The sequence below is a fragment of the Ornithodoros turicata genome, chromosome 3 (genome assembly GCF_037126465.1).
Source record: "Ornithodoros turicata isolate Travis chromosome 3, ASM3712646v1, whole genome shotgun sequence".
NCBI lineage: Eukaryota > Metazoa > Arthropoda > Arachnida > Ixodida > Argasidae > Ornithodoros > Ornithodoros turicata.
The window spans coordinates 63,056,777-63,073,793 of NC_088203.1; the positions used below are offsets into that span (position 1 = coordinate 63,056,777).

Genomic DNA, 17,017 nt, shown 5'->3' on the forward strand with positions numbered 1-17,017 from the left:
TGTACATGTGCATATAGGCATGTATGCCCCCGTGCTAAGCCAATACATGAATACATATTCCTTATTAGCACTTGTGGCATTTTTCTAAAGATCAGCAGAACACAACTGTGACCATGCTTGTTTTTGAGGCTTAATTGTTACTCTTAGAAGCCGTTATCCTATGAAGTGATATTCAATATTGGATTCGATATTCGAAGGTCAATTTTGCAGATATTCGTATTCGAAAATTGCAATATTCACATACCTCTACTGATAAGTCGAACTCTAAGGTCCAGAAGGCTTGTTTGACTTGAGGTGTATTTGACTTGGAAATTTTTTCTCAAAGATCAGCTAAGTTTGCCCGGAGAGTAAATAATGTTGCACGTAAATAAGTAAAGGACTAACCAGCTTTATTATTCCCATACGCTATCTAAACACATGCAGACCAAACAATGTGCAACGACCTTTGACGTTGGACTTTGCTTCACCTCGCTGATACATTTAAGCCTAACAAGCTACGTTCTCACTACCAGGCGAGTGTCTGCAACTGTGCTCATAACGACAGAAAGGTTGCTTAGAGGTCACCGGAGGCCCACTTTCTGACAGTTGTCCACTTCTCCACCCGGATATTTGTTCCGGACTTGCAGGGGTGCAATATTTCTCGAAATTGGACCTCTCATCCGCTTACCATACAGCTCAAATTGGACTAAGAAAGCCGGAACCTAACTGCTTTCATTAAAGGGGCCGTAAACAGGTACAAAAGGTGTACATTTTTTTGTGTTATATTATTGAAACTTAGGCAGTGAAGACTCCTTGGAATTACTAACGCTCAAAAACAACAAGCGCTTGCATACGGATGAAATATTCACTGCACTCTTTCGCATTTTAGCTCTGCCCCGCGCTCTAACTTTACGTCATTTTGACGTAGTGCTTTCCTCACCAATTACGATCGAGTGTTCCACGTACGATTTTATTTCAAATGCGGAATTGGACTAGATGAATGTGAATCCTCTTCTATTCAAAATCTAAACACTCACAGCCTCAAAATGAAAAAGAAATGCGTTTAATTCAGGTATCATACCCGCACTACGTTTTCTGGGCAGTAGCACGCAGCACACCACGAGCGCGAATGAGTATCCGGGACTACAGTTCCGAAATCTTAGGTAGGTGCGCGATGGAACATCTTCGTCATCTTCGAATGGTTTTGACAACTGGGCTGCTGTACTTTGGTTTGAGCCACGCGGCATCGCGTCACCAGCTCGCGTGGTACAGTGGATAGCGTGCTGGCCATGTCACGTCGTGACTGGGAGGAACCCAGGTTCGAATTGCGTCATGTGATAGCAGCCCAACTGTTGACGTTTGCGCCAGCCGGAGATGTTGAAGATGTCATGGCGTTGAATTTCGGAACCACGGAGCGCAAAACGTCGTTTCACACAAACAAACTGAGCGCTCTGACTCACAGCTGATAATGAAGTATCTTTATTGGCTGGTAATTTGAAACATCATGTGCGCAGCTCGGCCCCCCGATTGGACGGCGAAACGCTACGTAGCCATGTGACGTATGTGTGGTGGAGAGAGGCTCTCTGGTTACTCATCTTTGACAGCAGTTATACGGGTCAATGAGCTGGCACGAGCCGAACAAAATGTATATTCAGGTATTATGATCTGCGTTCTTTCATGGGGTATCATTATTTCAGAAATGTTTGGTGGCCTGTTTACGGCCCCTTTAAGCATGATGACCTTTTTCGCTTCAAGAGGGTTTGCTTCGGCCTTTCATTTCAGAAGATACTTTTAATAGTTTTGGACGGTTGTACTGGTGTACTTCATTATCTCGTGTACGACATTATCGTTTTTGCACCTACAAAAGAGTAACGTGGTCGAAACCTTTCGAGTGTCCTGCAACAGCTAGACAAGGTTGGCTCACGTCTGAATAAAAAAAGTGTAGCTTCAGGGTCGAAGAGAGACGTTTTCTCGAACATATTCTGATTCACGGGAGCATTAAACCAGAACAACGTTCAATTCAAGCTATAGTTGAGGCCCTCGTTCCAGAAGACATCCTTGCCTTACGGTCATTTCTGGGGATGGCTGCTTTTGTCCGGGGTAAGGAACAAGAGGATGCTTTCTCCAGGGTAAAGCACCTCATCAGGGACTGTGTTCTGCTCACGTTATTTGACTCGTCGCTCCCTACAATTGTGTCTGTTGAAGCATTTAATTGCGGTCTAGGTGCTCAACAAACGCACACGATGGGCTTCAAACTGTAAGCTTTGCTTCTCGTACTCTTTCTTGCACTGAGGCTGTCTACTCAACAGGAGAGAAGGAAGCTTTAGCCTGCCTCCAGTGATGGATTTGCTGCGCCAAACTGCGTCAATCACCGGGCCCCAAGCAGCACAGTGTACTGAAAGTCGGGTGCAATAGGGGTGGACGGGTAGGTGGAAGGCCTTGACCAGACTCGTGAAACTAAGGAACATTGATAAGACACATACCGTCCACCCCTATTGCACCCGACTTTCAGTACATTGTGCTGCTTGGGGCACTGGGCCAAACTGCGCCGTACAGGGTGATTTTGCAGCTTTTGCGCCAAAGTTGTGCCAAAGCGCGGAGTAGGCGACTACTTCGCTGTCCACGGAGATCGCACGCGTCACGAGAAAATGAAACCAGAAGTCAACGATGAGCACCAGCGTTTGATCAACTTCAAACGTGAGAGGGAGCTGTCGCAGCGAATACTAGTCTGCTAATTGGTCGAAGCCGATGCCAGCTAGGCCTAGCCTAGCCTAGCCTAGCCCTAGCCAAGCAGTCTCGGGGACCCGTGCTCAGGACGCACATGTGCACGGTCACTTTGACGCTCCAGCGATTGTGCTGTTCGTTTTGTGTTATATCTTTTGTGTTTTCCCCAAGTCCAGGGACACGTTGCCAGTGTCAAGTGCACACCGGCTAGCTTGCATTTTGCTCCTATGTTCATCGCTATCTGAGCTGAGAGGCACGAGCTGACCTTCACACTAGGACATCTCTTCGATTCCTAAGGGTAGCTTGGCGTGTCTCTAAAGATACTGTTTAGGCCTATTATTGACGGTCACTGTAACTTGGTGCCTTTCAGGATCGCTAGGCCCTTCGACAACGAAACACATTGCGTATGTGGACACGCAGTTCTCGCCTACTCTGCACTGGCTCCTCGGAAGCTTCTACACAAGGATAGGGCCGCGGCTCCCTGACCTTGTGCCTCTAAATTGAGTGGAAAATTGTCCAAGGACCAATGAAACTGAAATTAACGTGGAAAGCACTCATTCCACATCATAAATTAGTAACGTACACTCCTGAGGCCCTTCAACGGCAGATCGCGAAGCTGCGCCATGCTGCACCAAAACTTATTTTTTCCTGCGCCAATGGTTGCACCACAACGCTTCGAGGCACTTCCATCACTGCCTGCGTCTGGGCTTGTGAAAGATGGCACACGTTTCCATTCAGTCAGCGATTCACAAAACATGCGAACAGCAAAAAAAGGGCGAAGACAATGTTATCACGGACACAATTTCTCGATTGCCCGTTTCTGCCGAGAGGAGTCAGAACTCGTGTGCTCCATACCACACGTCTCTGTCCTGTTTCCATTGCAGAGCTCAAGGAGGTGATGGATGACAACTCTACACTCAGTGAGATTTCTCAGCTGCTCTTGACCTACAGATGTGAGAAATCACAAGGATCTCGCCCCTTTCTATCTCATCCGGGACTGCATCTGCTACAGAACTGTTCTTGTCCAGCATAGGCATAGCTTTGAGCTTTGACACATGTGGCATACAGTTTAGTGAATCTTTCACGGATGATACCTTTAGTAAGGAATTCACTGCTAGGTCGTTTAGTTGCAGTTACAGTCTGCTGGAACTTGCTTACAGACATGCCATGTAGCAAGCACTTTTGAGATCGACGCGAAAAACTCTCAAAATCTAGGGGTGTGTGAATAGTAGATTTTTCGAATACGAATTGAACACGAATAATTGGGGCCGAATACAAATCGAATATCAAATCATCGACATATGGATGTGCACACAGTACAAGTAGACAAAAGCATTTGTGAACAGTTATATTTTCCTGAACTGAAAGGCTGCCATAACGCAAGAAAAGAATGGAATCAGGTGACAGAAGCCCTGTTCTGGGACTTACCCTCGTACACAGACTACATAAAGTACAAGACCAGATGAGGTACAAGTTGCAGGTTCACAAGTTATTATGCAAAAAGACGAGTTGTTCTACGTGGTCAAATCACAGACGTTCCCTTCGCGCGCACACCACAGCCCTGGCTGCAAAAAACTCCAAAACCTGCAAAACCTTTCACTCGGCATTGAGGCACAGGTAACGGTAGCAAAGTTTTGCAGGGTAGGGATACCTGTGTTCACCAGTCCTCTGCCACTAGTGACAAGGGCTCAAGTCCCGCTTTAGCACCACATCATTTGCATATGCTTCAATTTCTCTTCCTGGTTCGAGGCGGGGCGAGAGGTCTCGACACTTGCAAACGACGTGGGTAAACTCATGTCACTTCCGATTTATCACCGAGAAAATGATTACGTGACTCCGCCGCTTGTGGCACCATTCATTTATAAAAGCTCACATGACCGGAGCGGGTGATTCCACCTTAATACCGTGAAAGGGAACTGCTGTGGAAGCGCGAAATACAGTTGCTGTCTGATTTTTCGGACTTGGCAGGGATCGTGCAAAAGTCTGAATAATCGAGCAGTCCGAAAAAACGACTTTCGCTTACAAAAAAAACTTTACCAAGTACTAGTAGGCTGGAAAAATTTGGCGATGCTTTCCTAACGCGCTTCCAGCTCAGCCTGATAACATCAGCTTCTATTTCCCGAAGCGACATTTCGTCACTGTACACTGACAGAGTCACCGCTGTCATCAAGTCCGCAAATCGGCTTCACCTAGCGCATGCGTGCTTTAGGAGAAGCCCGTTCCAGGTTATCTTTGTAACGGCTCTACATATGTAGTCAAATGTCGCGCATATAATAGTATTACAGCTCCTGCATGGAACGACACCTTTTTGAATTCTCTGCTATACTTGGTTGAATTTATACAAATTATTGTTTCTTATACATAGGAGTTCTATGGGGACAACACAAAAATGGTGTCAGGCGCGGGATGCTGGGCCTTGTTTTAAAAGGCTTGATTCAAAAGGCCCAGCACGTGCTGTCCATCTATGAGTAGCGCCACAGCGCTGTAAAGCACGCTTCACCTACTGCACGCAGCGTTAGGTGAAGCTCGCCTTACAGCGCTGTCGTGCAACTCGCGGGCTGACAGCGATTGCTGGGCCTTTTGAATGAAGCCGTTGGCCAAAAACGAAGACGCAAAAGCATTACGACAGACCTGTTCTACTCAGACAAATGGAAAATGAGCAATCATTGTCTTTTTTTTTTCTTCTCAATATTGGTTGATTTCTTTTGATACGAATTTCAGATGATACCAATATTTCCCGTCACCCCAAGAGAGAAATTTGCTGATTGTGATTGTGCAAACAGAGTCCGAAATATCGAGCAACGGGGCTGCAAGGCGGTAGTGGCGATGGGTCCCGCGGCCATTCCGCGAACGAGTCCGAATAATCGAGCATGTCCGAAAAATCGGTCGGTGACTGTATAAATACTACACACGAATAACTTTGCAAGCGCCTCAATGAGCGATTAGCAAAAACTAATAAACCGCGAATAAAAGTACATTTACGGTATTTCTTGGCCTTCCCTTCATGTATCATCATGAAAGCTATACATTGATGAATCACAGCAACTGAAAAAGGACAGCACTATTTCCATGGTGAAAATAATGGAAAACACAGAAAAATTGTATAATGCAGAATACTGCATTATCAGGGTATTTCTACGTGGGCACTAAAAATCTTATTTGAAACTATTCGCCTCTTTACTTAACATAGCCTTCATTTTAGCCAAGATGATGCTGCCATTTGAAATGAGGTCCCCGAAAAGACAACAAGATGTACAAAAGTCATCCTGCTTTGTGTGGGATACATGAACAGATTTTGTAAATAGCTGTTCTGCAGTTGAGCTCTGGGTAGTATGCCAATCTCTATTGTAGCTCCTGTAGAAAAAAGTTGTTGTTTATTGTAGACCCTTCAGCCTATGCCCACAAATGAACGTTTGGTGTTTGTTTGTTGAGATAAATGATGTTCTCATCCTAGGAATCCTATTGGTCGAACAGGTCTTCGCGGCAAAGGTGCACTTCCAAGATGGGGTCCCAATCATTACATCCTGTTTGTCATCAGCAGGTAAGATTATCTTTAAAAGCATGTAGTGCATGTTGTTAGATCATACTTTATTGTCGATCGAATAGATACTTTACACGTGAATATATGAAGACATGAACAAGTGCAGCACGGCTGCACTAGCTGTCCTCGATTGGGCTACCACTTTGTGAACTAGTGCACACAGTGCAAGTTCCCGCATTCGATTCAGTGGAGGTGCAGCCTATGCACTACACTCGACCACTTGACCGGAAAAAGTGCCATGGGAGCGCAGCACGAGCTCACGAAAATGCTGCACCTTCTCAGACGTCCGTGCAATGTTGCGTGCACCGTGAAGCAGACGACGTGAATGTAGTAACTGTGGTTTTTGGCAATGTTTTATCATCAATCTGGAGCGTACGGGGAGTCAATTTTATTAAGATAGGCCTCTTTTTTACTCCTCGATTCAATTTATAGACTGAAAACTATCTGAGGCTTACACTTCTATTCTATTCGATTGGGCTCAGTGTACTTGGCACTAGAGCAGCACCTGTCATGCACTTTGTTTGCAGTCCTTTACCCCTTGCACTTTTTCATGAATCGAAGACAGCTACTGGCGATCAGTCTGCCATCTTACTCCGGACTATGCATGCCACAACGCTACTCCTGAAAATCTTTGTATTGTACCTACAGTAACTCTGTTTTAGTCGAATACGGTTTAGTAGAAAACGTTCATGGGCATAACTCAAACGACTCAGATGTCCCATGCGCATGCCACATTACCCCCTTGTAAATAACATGTGCTTAATTTGAACTATCATAGCTCGAAATGACCTCTATTTCAGACAAAAATCTCTTCCTGAACCAAATTTTTCGTACTTTGAACTCAAACAACCGATTACTGGCTTGTACTGGATCATGCTGCTGTCTTTCAGCCAGAAAAGTCGACGTAAACTAATACAGAGCCAATGAAATATCACATGATATCTGCTGGCTAGCTAACTGGTTGCTGACACTGCTAGTCTAGGCCTAACCTTGCGACGCACCAAAACCAGAACAAGGAAAGTCAGCATTAGGTTGAGTTTGTCTGGTCATGACTTGAAGACAGACGGAAATATCAATGTTAGAGCGGCGTTAGCTGATGCACTGTCTCTAGCGAAACATGAGCAGTGATAGCAGTGGTGTAGGGTGTAGGAAAGAATGTCCCGAGAAAAAATGTCCCGGACTGGCAGGGCTATTCAGGCTGTCGGCGATGTCGGGCCATGGACAATTGCTCACCGGACAATTGCTAAGGCCCCTGGCTTTCTGCTGCGGCAAATTCAAAATTCCGCGGCACTGATTTGTAAATTCCGCGATTTTCCGTGGTAAGGAGTCAATGGCTGCTTGAAGCGGGAAACACTATTTTCTTGGACAATGTGGGTACAAAAAGTGTTTTATAAACTTTAGCATTACATGATACCTTGTGATTTCCTCTGACAGCGAATGCTGTTGTCAGCTGCAATCATTTTATACATGCAAAGTGCAAAGTTTATAGGAATTGGCAAATACTTGATCGAAATAGACTCTAAATTCGGAGCAAACACCCTAATTCCGTTCCAAAACTCAGTTATCGTATTTACTCGCGTAATTTGCGCACTTTTTCTCCCTAAAAATAGGAAAATTTAGGGGTGCGCAAATTGCACGGGAACGTTCGTTAGGATATTCAAAGGACGAAAAATTTCAAAATTTTAGTGTTATATAGAGAGTTATATAGACTCTTGGTAGTGGCCGATGCTGACGTTATCACTGCATTGCGCGAGCGCAAAAGAAGCACCCAAATACCGCGCAACCGCCGACAGTCGGGAGGCAGGAAGACGCTTGCACTTGGGAACCGAAAGCACGCTGTGTTCGCAAACTTGTCTTGTTGTGCTGTAAGGTTTGCGGAAAGAAATGCTGGGTCCAGTGTTTCCTTCCACGTTTCCTAGTTCGAGTGATAGTATCGTCCATCGCGTCAGCGGACCATCACTCGAAAGTGCGCGCAAATCAAACAAAATCACCGCAATATAACTTCGGTAGCACTGTCGGCGTTGCGAAAGGTAATCGCTACGGTTGCTGAGACGGGCATGCCAGGTATCTGCGCACGAAAACGCGGGTGCGCATATTACGGGGTTTTTCGCTTTCGTGTCATTTTTAGTGCTAAACTAAAAAATATGCGATGCGCAAATTATCTGATGGCGCAAAATACGCAAGAAATTATGCCGAAGGGTTCGTGTACCTTGGAGCACTTGGGACCGTGCGCAGCACGCGCTCTTATCTGACGTTATTTCACGTGTGCGTGCAATACTTCTCCTGCGATGCTGGATGTCATAGTAACCGTCCACATGGCGCCAATCGCGTCCTTCGACCCAATCGGATTTCCGCGGAATTCCGCGCAAAACGCTGCGAAATTTCGAGCAATATAAAGGATTCCGCGGAATTCCGTGCCAAACGAAGGATGATACAGATAAAATGGTTAAAAAGCAAGCGAGCTGGTGGCTAAGATCCATGACGAAAACCCGAGAGCTCGTTTTCGTCTTTTTTCCAGTCTCGGGTTTTCGTCATGGGTAAACGAAGGATTCCGCGATGGATTCCGGATTCCGTGAAATTTCGCGGAAAACCCGACGCCTTAACAATTGCTCACCAATGAAACGCTGAAGCTGGAAAATTTTTAGCGACCTTTTCACATCTTTATAACTGTCCCAGAGAATATATAACGGTACCCATTCGAAAATCACAAGCTGGAACCATTTAGAAAGTCAAGTGATTCCATCTAAGCTGGCTTATGGAACAAATCCCAGCATAGACCAGCTCAGATGGATCCAGCTGAAACCAGTCTTAATGGATCCAGCTGGAACCCTTTTAACTGGATGTGATCCAGCTTAAGAGGGCATACCAGCTCTCTGTCCCAATGTATTTCCTATGGAACAGTTTTTATGCTTTTTCTCGGTAACCACCGCGCAGATTTTGACACGGGTGGTTTCATCATAAAGAGGAAGACGAGATGAAGAGAATTATGCTACTAAATTTATCATACATGTCGTATGTATTTTACAGCAACGTCACAAATGCAAAAATAATACACAATTTTTCTCCTCCCTCTTTGAACAGGTTTTTATTAAACTTCTATAGCCATTTCGAAAAAAAAAACTTTCCATTGACTTTCTCTGGAAATGTTTCAGGAATCGATAACATCAAATTTATATGTCTACCACTTTCCGTTTTTATAAAAAAGCTTGAAATGTGAGTATGGATAAATACCGTCTCAAAGCCCCGTAAACCGTGTCATTCTGTGTCGCCCTCTAGTCATAGCACAGGAAAAACCGCGCAGAACATTTTGACTGTATCCATCCGCCGACCATGCGGCACGCACGCGCACCGTATGCTCCCTCTCTCCTCTTTACTTTCATGGACAGCTGACTTAGGGCATGGCCTTGGAACAAAACCTTACTTAGCTGCTCGTGAAGGGATTATCGTCAGCCAGCTTTGTCGGCGGGGAGAACATTGGGTAGACGAGCCAGCATTGTCGCGGCCCGTGTAAGAGACCACCGAGACCAATAAACCTCTTCTTTTTTCGGTACGCTTATAGAGAAGTGAGATGGGTTTATTAGCTTCACATGAAACGTCAATTTGCTCGATTTTGCCGTTTCGGGTTTGTGCTTATTCAGTCAACTGTCTCATAAGGCTGACGAGAATCTCTCGTATTTACGGTTAGTGGAAGGCCGACTTCACAAACATTCCAGTAACGTTCAACAGGACTGCCCTGTAATGTTCGTAATGTTCAAACAGCCAGCAAGCGGATTACACACAGATAAATGTTTCTTAGGATAATGGCACTTAGAACTGCAGCTTTGTTTGTTGTTTCTCTTTCTTTCTTTTATTGATCGATTTATTTTTATTTTTATATTTATTATTTTCTCTTTTTTTCATGAACGATCCACGTCAACCAATAAGAAAAATCGATCACTGCACAATTATTTCCGCCCACGCAATGGGCAACAGTCTTTTCCGGAACCCAAATTCACGTTCACGAAGCAAGGAAAACCAACGACAACCAACGACAGTGACGGGGGAGGGGGGATATATTTATTCGACAAAAGGAAAAAAAAAAACAGGCTAAAGGTCAGTCAAACGGGACGTCGGCTTGCTATTCCGGAAATACATAAATAAATAAATAAATAAAATTAAGAAATAAGAGATAAATCAAATGGACGCAACGGAACAGCACGTTAGTTAGTTGATTGTTAGGTTAGTAATAGTTCGGTGTTTGCACTTTAATGTTCAGGTTAGTCTAAGAGGGCCTTGGAAGTTTCCGCGCAGAAATAGCCAGATAACATTTATTTACAGTAGTTTATTTTTCAACAGGGACTTCGATCATGTTATTTTGAGATACGGCCAATTTTTCGATACCGGTTCACTGGATTTTCCATCTTTCGACAATCCTTGCTAGTTGCACGTTGGATGACCCGAAACCTGTACCCGTCTGTCTTTGCACGGCGAACAAACCGAGGCTTTCTGATGAAGATAAGGAAAAGCTCCGTGTCACTGGGGATTCTCCGCTGAACTAGTGTCTACGCTGAACGAAAGGTCTAGTGTAATGTGAAGTAACGTGTGAAAATTAAGGAGTGTCTAAAAATATAGTACTGAAGTTTCCGGGTAATAATCAGCGCAATTATGAGACGGAAATCGTGCTCCGAGACCCCGTCGCGCGTCAAGTTCCTTCCATTTTATCTTGTTCATTTATACATAAAGATGGAGTTTTAGGAGCTCTCCTTCTCCTTTTTTCATTTTCCTTTTTTTTTGTTTTGTTATTTCTGAATAGCTGTTGCTCAATGCATTGCATTTATTTAGGCTGATTGAGCCTGAAGGAAACAGGCGGGACAACCTTCATGTTGCGTGATATTCAAGAAAGTGATTTATTCGAGAGGAGATCGTGCCGGAAATGGCTCGGCGCGAGAGAATAGCGATGGCGCTGTATGGCGATGGCGCTACGATGCCAAAGTCGTTGAGCCGGGCGAAAAGGGCACGGAGATGTTCGACATGCTCCTGCGGCGTAGAACTCGCGATGAGTAGATCGTCGATGTATGCAAACACAAACGGTAGGCCCCTGATGACTGAGTCGATGAACCGCTGGAAAGTTTGTGCCGCGTTTCGCAGGCCAAACGGCATCCGCAGAAACTCAAACAATCCGAACGGCGTGGTGATTGCTGTTTTGCCAACATCCGCGGGCGCGACCGGTATCTGATGGTACGCACGTACCAGGTCGACCTTCGAGAAGAGTCTGGCGCCGTGCAGATGAGCGGTGAAATCTTGCACATGAGGAATGGGGTACCGATCCGGCACCGTGACACGGTTCAGGGCTCTGTAGTCTCCACATGGCCGCCAATCCCCGGTCTTCTTGGGGACCATGTGGAGAGCTGAAGACCAGTTACTGGAGGATGGTTGGACGATGCCGAGGTCGAGCATGTGTTCGAACTCTGCTCTGGCCACTTTCAGCTTCTCCGGGGCCAAGCGGCGAGGGCGAACATGCACAGGCGGCCCGGTGGTCACGACGTGATGCACGACGTCGTGCTGGACCGGCAACTTCCAGTTAGGGGGTTGAGTAAGCGCCGGAAAGTCTTGAAGAACGGCCTCGTACGGGGTTTGAGGTGGCGGCCGCCGGAGGGTTGGTCCGATGGTATGCGTTGAAACAACGGCGCCCTGAACAGACAAGTTAGTGGTGGTGTCTATCAAACGGCGGCGGCTCATGTCAACAAGTAGGCCGAAGTGGGCCAAGAAGTCAGCTCCCAGGATGGCGTGGGGGACCTTGGCGAAGATGAAGACCCAACGGAAAACGCGTCGTAGCCCGAGATTCAGGGTCACGAGTTTCTCGCCGAACGTGGTGATAGGTGTTGCGTTGACGGCTTGCAGGGTGTTATGAGGTGCGCGGCGTCGAATGTCGTCAGCGGATGCTGGAATGACGCACACCTCAGCGCCAGTGTCCACTAGAAACCGCGTGCTGGAGCAGCGGTCGGTGATGAAGAAAAGACGTGGACGACTGGTAACTGCGTCAGCGAGACTGGTCGCCGTCAGTTGCTGACGCTCCCGTTTCCCGAGCGGGAACAAGGAGGTTGACAGTGGCGGGCGTTGTCGCCGAAGTTCTGGTGGTACCAACACTCTGTGGAGTCAGCAGAGAGCGGGCGCAAGGGGCTGCGGCGACGACCGGCGCGGCGAGGGCTGCGGGGCCTGGGACTTCGGGGACGATGGCTAAGGTGAAGCGAGGTGGAGATCATGGCAGTGAGTCGCGCTACCTCGTCACGGAGAGCTTGAAAGTCAGCCAAGGTGGGCGTAACGGGGGCGGAGGATGAAGAGACCGCAGAAATGGCTGGTGGAGCAATATCCATGATCTTATCCGCCATCTCTGCCAAGGCTTCCAGGGACACAGTGGAGGACGTCGTGAGAATCATGCGCACGGTGTGTGGAAGGCGCTGCAAGAACAGCTCGCGCAAAATCGATTCGTCCACAGCTGAAGCACGATCGCCCAAGAGTTGCTGCATGCGACGGAGCAGTTGGGAGGGTCTCCTGTCGCCCAGGACTTCAGCAGTGAGCAGCTGGCGGAGGCGCTCTTGTTCAGAAGCTGTGGTACGACGGGTCAAGGCTGTTTTGAGGGCGTCGTATGGGCGCTCCGTGGGGGGGACGGTGATGATGTCCCGCACCTCAGCAGCCTCGTTTGGCCCAAGCGCTCCAACGACGTGATAGAATTTCGTCAATTGGGCGGTAATACCGCGGAGTGCGAATTGTGCCTCAATGTTGGCGAACCAGAGGACCGGGTCAGCCGGCCAAAACGGGGGAATCTTGACGGTCAGGGCGTGCAGTACAGGTTGATGAGCCCTATCACCGTGTGATGGAACGTCCTGCCCGGGAGGGATGCTTGGAGGTGCTGGTTGAGATTCCATTGAATATCACGTTCGGGTCACCAAATGAAGGAAACAGGCGGGACAACCTTCATGTTGCGTGATATTCAAGAAAGTGATTTATTCGAGAGGAGATCGGGCCGGAAACGGCTCGGCGCGAGAGAATAGCGATGGCGCTGTATGGCGCTGGCGCTGGAACCGCTACAAGCCTATCAAAAGGCCGAAAATCATAACGCCGAACTATCAGAAGGCCGAAAGCCAAAAGACCAAAAAATCATAACGCCGAACTGTCAGAAGGCTGAAAATGGAAAGGCCAAAGAGACACAGGGTGAGCACTCCAGTGAATGATCATTGAATGGGATGGTGTAGATTATGAAAAAGTTTTGTGGCTATTGTATTAGAAATCAAATAACTGGAATGCATAGCATTTGGTGCTCGCAAATAGACTAGCCAGCGAAGATGAAAAACAATAATCTACAACATGTTTACTACAAAAAGTAAGTGTGTGGTGGGTAAAGTGAGGAAAATTGTGCATTAAAAGCCCCTGAAATATAGATGCAAGTAAGAACTGAAATCTAGATAGCCGATGAAGCACATCACAGCCGACCGAGTGTTATCGTTCGCTTTGCAGATTTGTTGAAATTGGGAGACATAGGGTTAGTTTTTCTTTTTTTTTTTATGTGTTAATAATGAATAGTTAAATATACATTCCATTCAACAAGCAACATAAAATGGATATAGTTCGCTGCATTAGTTCGCTAGCGATATCGTTCGCTGGATGCCAGTATTTCTCTACTGTCGGTCAGACACAGGTGTTACAGTTGTCGTTACATCTTTTTCTGGGCAGATGTTTATGGGTCATAAAAGCTCTACACCCACTTATTCAGGTGTTTCATTGCGGTTTCATTGCATTGAAAATACGGTTCATACACACAGAAAGTATTAGACAACAACTACTACACATTGTCTGACCGCCACCAACAACAAAACAGAACTATATACGAAAATACTAGTATTCCGGTTGAGTTGGGAACTACGTCCGACGATATCCACGTTCAACGAGCATGAAGTCAGAGCCTCAGGATAGTGGGCATTTGCGTTTCGTTTCATTGATACGAATACAGAAGGTAATGCGTCATTGCGCTCACTATTCTGTAGTACTCCCCTTTATAAAAGAACGCGGCTAACATATCTGCCAGAAATAAGTAGAAGGTAGCAGGACCTTGGAAAATCACCAGTGATGAATCACCTCGTGCCATAGTCAATATTTATTTGTTGTTGGAGAATCCCTTCCTAATCTTACCGCATTGTCTGCACTCAGCAAACTTTGTGAGAGAGGAACAGAAAGAACAGATGTAATCGGCACAATGCAAGTGGCGCAGTGGGTGTAACCGCATTTATGTTCCTTGTTCAATGTTTTTACTGTGCATTAGCGTGCATGTTAATTTTAAAAAATCCCGTCTCCTAATTTAAACAAATAATGTGATAGCATTTGATCGGCTATGATCCGTTTCCTCAGCTGTTCACAACGGCGCTCCTGTAATTTCCGGGATACAGAAAAATCGTCCCCGGTGGGAACCTAGGTTAGTTTTCAGGGTTAGGTTAGTTTAGGCTTGTTTTTGACAGTTCACCGTCCACAGTCCATCGCATCGTCCTCATCACATTATAACTGGATATTCCGAAATCCTAAGCTGTTTGGAGAAGGCATTTGATCGAAGACCGCTTGGTCGAAACCCGGTTGATCGACGCCGTTTGTTCGAAAGACGTTTTTTCGAAGGGAGTTTGAAGCTTGCAGCGTGTCCTTAGCACCTCTTTTTCTGTAACTTTTGACTCGGACATATGGAGCATGAGGCAATCAGTGTCCTCTCCTTTTTCGCTTGTTTGTTTGTTTGTTTCTTGCTTTTTTTTCAGCTAAAGAGGGGAGACCACTGGTTATTTGCAGACTTTTGTCATTCACGAACAGCACAGCCTTCTGGCTTTTTACTCTCTCCCATCCGAAAGGAAATAAAATTGAATAAAATTGAATTGAATTGAATAGAACAATGCGGAAGTAATCCCGCGTAGCAGTAGGACACATACCGAAGAAAATGTCTTCAAGTTGGGAGCAGCCAATAGTCTGTGCTTCTTCTGGGCACCTTTTTCATTGTTGGGATACGAAATGGGATAGTGATATGTGCACGAAAGGCACTGTAAGTCCGAATGCTAAGAAGGAAATTTTGCCATAATATAAAATACAGATATTGTATTAACAGCCATATAAAACGTAAGTTCAATCTTGTTTAGAGTATGCATCTGCTCCAAACGAAGCAATAAAAAAATCAATCAAACGACCACTGCCGTTTCGATCAAACAGTGTTCGATCAAATGGCTCTCGACCAAATGTCCCGCGTGCGATCAAACGGGTTTTGTTCTTGAGAAGACAATTTCTCTGGGGGACATTTTTCCTTGGGGACAGTTTTTCCTGGGGAAATTTTTTCCGGGAGGAAAATCCGACATCTCGGGCGAGCTTTGATCATATGAAACAACTTCTCCGTGATCATTCCTTCATTTGGCAACTAGCGCTCATATTCATCTCTGGAAGCCCCTGTTTTGTAATTGCATCTGTGTTGCCCTTCAAGAATAGTGATTTTCCTAAAATACGCATAAATTTGGCTCACGTGGTGTCCAGTTCTTCAGCTTTTCCATGACCGAATTTTACATTTCCAAGTTTGGATTGAATTAACTGAGACCTCAGCATCCAACACAAGGAAATCTGGAGTAAAAATTTACGCTTCAGAATTTCTTCTAAAAAAGGAAAAGAAGGCATATATTATCCTGTCCCACATAATAAAGATGCCGAACTTCACTTTTTGGCAACACTCAAACAAGAACCTGTTATGTTGTCAGGTGACCATCGTTATTATTTTTCTACTCTGTGTCCTTCTATTTTTTGTCGAATCGTTCCTCTTGGCGTCCAGGAAAAAAAAAAAAAGACTGTGTTGGGAATATCGCGACTCCCGCTGCGGGGCCTTGCCGCTCGACCTTTCCATATCTTTTTTGGTTGGTTTCCGTGTGACGACCTCGAGTCTTTATCGCCCTTCACCTCCTTTGTACGATTTTGCAAACTGGCGCACCAGAAGAAAGGGAGTCCCCTGTCACTGGGGTTGTCGACTGACATCATTTTTCTGAGCGGGTGTAAGGTGAAAGAAAAAGAAGGGAGAACATGGGGGAAAGCAGCCTTTCAAATATGTTACTGAGGTTTCCGGGTAATAATAAGAAGTCTGTTCTACGATGGAAATTTTGAAAAGTCTTTTGCACCAACGCCTTGTAAATGAATTCAGGTATTTGATAATGCTTACTTATAGCATAGCATAGATATGCGGAAATATACATATCAAAATGTCATTTTTGCATGAAGAATAGAGTTATTATCAAGGTAAATTGCATGTAAGCGAGTGCAGAAAAAAAAAAGGAAGAAATACCGTTTCGAGCACTAGATTTTCCTGACTGGCATTGTAAGCGCTGTGTGTAGGCAATGTTTATAGCCTAATTTACAGCTGCTGGTAGGTCCAGTTGAGAGCCTCCGAGATACCGGCATCCGTACTATCCGATCACACTCGTACGTCGGCATACAGTAAATATGCACTAGTAAAGCGATACGAAGAGCAACTAAAAATTTCATAATCAGTCAGTACAGGCGCCAGTGACTTGTGAAAACAATAATTGTAGCATAAATATATAACAACAAAGTAAAAATGAAGTACTCATATAGCAATAGGAGACAAGCAAAAAGACGTGAATGTCTCGAATCGAACTGCGGACCTTTCGTGGCGAAGTCCGACACTTTACCTCTCGACACACAGCACAGAGGGCGCGGACCGCCTTAAACTCGTGAGGTCAACTATGCACAATTGGGATTATTTCGGGAGCC

At 45.7% G+C, this 17,017-nt stretch overlaps 1 protein-coding gene across 6 annotated transcripts in view; it reads left to right on the forward strand.

Moving 5' to 3' along the window:
• The window catches only part of LOC135388537 (transient receptor potential cation channel subfamily M member 2-like), a 408,615-nt gene that overhangs the window by 338,343 nt on the left and 53,255 nt on the right, over positions 1–17,017 (forward strand). For 5 of the 6 annotated variants that reach the window (XM_064618137.1, XM_064618138.1, XM_064618136.1 and 2 more), the window contains exon 26: positions 6,158–6,244. In XM_064618137.1, coding sequence (XP_064474207.1) covers positions 6,158–6,244 — 87 coding nt within the window. Of the gene's footprint in view, positions 1–1,493; positions 1,623–6,157; positions 6,245–17,017 lie in introns of those variants that run through there. The other variant, XM_064618140.1, reaches the window with a different exon arrangement.